This window comes from Myotis davidii, unplaced genomic scaffold (assembly GCF_000327345.1).
Source record: "Myotis davidii unplaced genomic scaffold, ASM32734v1 scaffold299, whole genome shotgun sequence".
In the NCBI taxonomy this organism is placed as follows: domain Eukaryota; kingdom Metazoa; phylum Chordata; class Mammalia; order Chiroptera; family Vespertilionidae; genus Myotis; species Myotis davidii.
The window spans coordinates 9498508-9503200 of record NW_006293088.1 but is presented as its reverse complement, the minus strand read 5'-3'; the positions used below and the strand labels follow the sequence as shown (position 1 = coordinate 9503200).

General features: G+C 63.8%; 1 protein-coding gene across 1 annotated transcript in view; it reads right to left on the bottom strand.

Annotated features, from left to right (window-relative positions):
* Positions 1–4693, bottom strand: part of CHD5 (chromodomain helicase DNA binding protein 5) — a gene marked incomplete at its 5' end in the record, with an annotated part of 98893 nt that overhangs the window by 63351 nt on the left and 30849 nt on the right. The window contains 5 exon segments of the mRNA XM_015565951.1: positions 7–127; positions 281–447; positions 1027–1150; positions 3107–3231; positions 4641–4689. Coding sequence (XP_015421437.1) covers positions 7–127; positions 281–447; positions 1027–1150; positions 3107–3231; positions 4641–4689 — 586 coding nt within the window.

Here is a 4693-nt window from a genome sequence, read left to right as displayed (position 1 = left end):
CGTCGCAGCAGAGCAGCTCGCCGCCGTCCTTGCACACTCGGCAGAACTCCATGTGGTCGTCCTCCTCCTCGCCGCCCTCCTCGTCGTCGTCGTCGTCCTTCGGCTCCCACTGGATCCCCTCCTTCTCCTGGGGGGACAAGTACAGGTGGAGGTGCCCTGGGCCCAGACACCCTCCACCTGCGTAGGACCCCCCCTCCCACTCGGCACCCCACGTTCTGTCCCCCGATGACCAGCGCAGGGTCTGGGCGCCAGGCACGGACCGACCCGCGGGGCTGCTTACACAGTGCGGACAGCTCCACTTGCCCTCAGGGGCCTTCTCCAGCTCGGGGTCCAGGCAGACCAGGTGGTAGGCCCGCGGGCAGGTGTCGCACAGGATGATCTCCCCGCCCTGCTGGCACACCTCGCAATAGTCCTGGTGGTCTGTCTCATAGCCGTCACCATCATCGACTGGGAAGGGGCAGAGGCGGCCATGCGGGTTGCGCCCCCCTTCCCAAGGCCCCACCGGTCTCCCCCTGAGGCCACCCCAGCACATGAGTACGTAATAGATGTTGGAGGAATGGGTGGTGGGTGGACAGACAGGGTGAATGAAAGTTGGGGGTGATGGTGGAGGAAATAAAGGGGGTAAAGAGATGGAGAGAAGATGGATAGAAGGAAAGGAAGGAAGGGTGGGACGAGGGAGGGAGGGAAGGAGAGATGACAGGTGGGACAGGCAGGGGAAGGGGGTGAGGGGATAGGTGGGTAGAGGAGTGGATGACTGATTGGTGGGTGATGGCTGATGGATGGGCACTTCTCCAGTGCCCTCTCTGCTACTGCAAATGCCCTGGCCCTCCTCCCCCCTGCCCTGCCTCACTGGGACAGGCCCCCTCTCCTGACCGTGGGCCCCAGGGTGGCTGAGGGAGCACAGGGAACTGCCTAGCTGAGGCCAGAGGAGGCTGCGCATGAGGACACCTCCCCGGCTTCCCCAAGGGACCACTGCACCCCCACATCCACAGGGCGGCCAGGGACCCCGCCGCCGGAAAGGCCTACTCCTCCTCTTCTTGCGCCTCCTCTTGCTCTTCTTCCCCAGGGCTGCGGAGCATTCGGAGCGCACGGAGGAGCTGTGGATGCTGGCGCTGTCGAAGTCCGACTCCTCCCGCTCATCCTCCTCGCTCTGCAGGGGCGGGAGGACCCTGTGAGCCCAGAACCTGCCCAGGGGGCTCATCCCAAGGGCCTCCCTGGCCTGGGCAGAGGGGCATGGGGCAGGGCACCATGGCGGCTCTGGGGGCACAGGGCTCTCTGTGGTTCATCTAGTCTCTGCCTCCAGCTGGAAACCCAGGGGCCCGGCCCAATGCCCTACCCGCCCCCAAAGCCGTGCTCTGAGCCCACAGAGGGCTCAGTGCCTTCCCCAGGCCATGCCCTCCGCCTGGCCAACTCCTACAGGTCCCTCTAGGACACCTCCCCCAGGTTCCCCTTAACTGAACCTGTTGCACTGCCTGTGTGCCAGACCTGGCCCGTGCCATCTGCCTGTCGCTGGCTGTCTCCCAGTGTGAGGCCCAAACCCCTTCCAGACGGAGCCTCTGGAGCAGGGCCACGCGGCTCAGCAGAGACCAGCACGTCAGCACGTGCTCACCAGTATCTGCTGAGCCGAGCGGCTGCCCAGCTCCGCGCGGGGCCATGCCTGCTGCTCACGCTCCCTCCAGAGCAGCTCAACCCAAGCCCTGTCCGCTGCCTCTACCCAGGCACAGAGAAATGCCTTCCATGTCTGCGCCTCCACCAAGTGCTCCCGGTGGGTTCCCTCGGGGTCAGTCTGACCTGGTGCAGAGCTGGCCCCGGAAGGACATGGGAGCCAGCCTGGCCCTGCCTCCAGGCCACCTTCCTGGGGCCCAGCCTCGCAGACCTGGGCACCAGGCCCCACCAGGACTCTCAGGGGCCAGCTGACCCTGACCCCTGCTGCCCAGATCGGGTGGCAGCCGAGGGCAGAGAGAGCCAGGACTGAGCCCCAATTCAGCGGCTGGGCCCCACCCCCAGTCCAAGCTGCAGGCCTGGGGAAGGATCTAGTCTGAGCCCCTCACCAGCAGGTTGGGGAACTGAGGCCCAGCAGGCCTGTGGGTAGAAGGAGAGGAGAGTGGGAGAGAGGAGGACCTGCCCCCAGGCCGCTTCAGGAGCATGAACCCACCGCCCAGCCCTGCTCTCCACAGCACCCCATCCTTGGCACGCACATGCCACTGCCCACCTCAGGGCTGCTCACATGCACACACCACAGACACCCCTGAGTGCACGTGGGCTTGCTGTCTCACCCACATGGACACCTTCCCGTCCACTGGGCCTCTCACACCCTCACACACACATGCTTGCTCACACACACACGCTCACACAAACACACTCATTCACTTACTCTCACACCCTCACACACACACCCTCATACACGCATGCTTGCTCACACACACGCTCACACACACGCTCACACACATGCTCGTTCACACCATCACACACATGCTCACACGTAGGCTGACTCACACCCTCACACACACATGCTTGCTCATACTCTCACACGGTCACACACACGTGCTCACACACACATGCTTGCTCACACACACACACACACACACTCATTCACTCACTCTCACACACACATGCTCGCTCACACACACCCTCATACACGCATGCTTGCTCACACCCTCGCTCACACACACACACACACATGCTCGCTCACACCCTCACACACACTCACACACACACACACACACGCAGGCTCAGCCAAGCTCAGCCTCTGGTCTCCCAGTTTGTGCTCCTCCTCCATGGCCTTCACTCTAGTTCTGCTGAGCACAGACTGGGCCTGGAGTCAAGAAAGAGCCTCATCTGCATCCCTTCCTGTCCCAACGTCTGGTGATCAGAAAAGAAAGTGTTTTAACCGTGTTTCTTTGCTTGGCACAAACGTTCACGCCAGTGACATAGCATTCCTAAAAACTATGCAATGCACACCATTTACCAAGCACAGTGTAAAAAAAAAATGAAATGATAACACACACGTTTTAAACAGACACACACACACGCTCACATGCAGGCTCGCTCACACACACACACTCACACGCAGGCTCGTTCACACCCCACACACGGCCTCGCTCACCGAGGAGCCTTTCTTTCTCTTGCCGCCCAGCCCTCCGAAGCGGAACTTGAGCCCCGCCGCCTTCTTGCCCTTGCCCTTCCTCTTGGCGTCCTTGGAGCCTTTGACCTTCTTCCGCACGCCCGGCCCTGCGGAGTCACGAGGAGGAAGCGCGGTTCACTCCGCCCGCACAGCCACGCACAGCGACAGGAGAGGGTCGTGTGTGTTGTGGGCCTTTCCACGTGAGCAGACGGGGGCTCAGAGGGGTCATGCCCTGCCTGCAGCTGCACAGCATGGGGTGGGGGGCAGAGAATAACCCGGCCCAGGCTCTGCCCCTGGCACCAGGACGCCCACATTCTCGGACAGCAGAAACCCCGCCATCTCAGGAAGAACCCTGCCCTGTTCCCAGTGGAGCCGCGGCCAGCAGGACCCCCGAGGCCCCCACCTCTGGGCCACCCCTGGGCCCTGGAGGGCTGTTCTGGGGCAGGAAGCTGCCAGCCTCGGTTATCCCCACGCCTGGGTGACGCTGGCACCTCAAGACCACCCTGACCTCTGCCATCCCCCCAAATGCTGGCTCCTGGGGGCCAGCAGGGTGGAGGCGGTTTTGTGGGGTTGGCCACAGAGCCACCAGCCACCTGGGGAGTGAGGACCCGAGCGCCCCTCCCCCAGGGCTGACCAGGGGAGAAGGGCCTGGGCGCAGCGACCTCCAGAGCATCACGTGCAGGGAGATGGGGCTGGGGGCCCAGCAGCGACCTCAGCGCCACCAAGGAAAATCTATTTCAATTTCTCAGGCTCTGAATACGCGGCCCAGGGAATCAATAGCTCAGCGCGGAGCCCGAGAGGAAATGAGAAAGCAGGGCCGTGTGCAGGCCAGAGGCCAGCGAGGGGCAAGCAGGAGCCGGCTCGGACCCATGTCACTGCCCACCGGGCCCTGCAGGGAGCTGGCCAAGGGCCACATCGTCCCAGAAGGCAAAGCTCCTTGGGGCTGAAACAAGGAGTCCCCGAGCCCCTGAGTCCCCCTCAGAGCCCAGTCAGGGCACCCAACGGCTGAGCTGCCGTGACCCCACCGCTGGGAGCCCTGGGAGATCAGCGTGCCCACCTGCCACGGGCCAGACACCCCCAGCCAGGCAGGCCCCTGGGGAAGTCAGGTGGCAGAGAGCCTCTGCTGTCCCTGGTAACCCACCGGACACCCCACTGAGGCCAACTTGTGTCTGGACCTTCCTCCAGGGCTCCCCAGAAGCCAGCCCTGACCACACCGGTGCTCGGGCAAGAGGGTCACGGGCTCACCTTGGGCCCCTTCCCTGGGAATGGCACCGCCTCACGCGTGAGACCCCCTGACTCTCAGCAGCCTGGGCCTCCCCAGCCCTTCCTGACGCCCAAGTCGGAGGGGCCAGGGCAAAACTCCCCATGCTCTGAGCACCGCCCCCCGCTTCTCCCCAGCCCCTAAGGGAGCGCCAGTGCCCCTGCAGTACAGACGAGAAGGGCATGTGGGTCCTTGACAGACAGGCCTGTAAGGGCTCCTGCCAGCAGGCTGGGTGCCCACCCCCCGCAGCCTTACCCTTGCCCTCTTTGGTCTTGGCCTTGCGGATGGGCACAGGCTGGGGCGCCTGC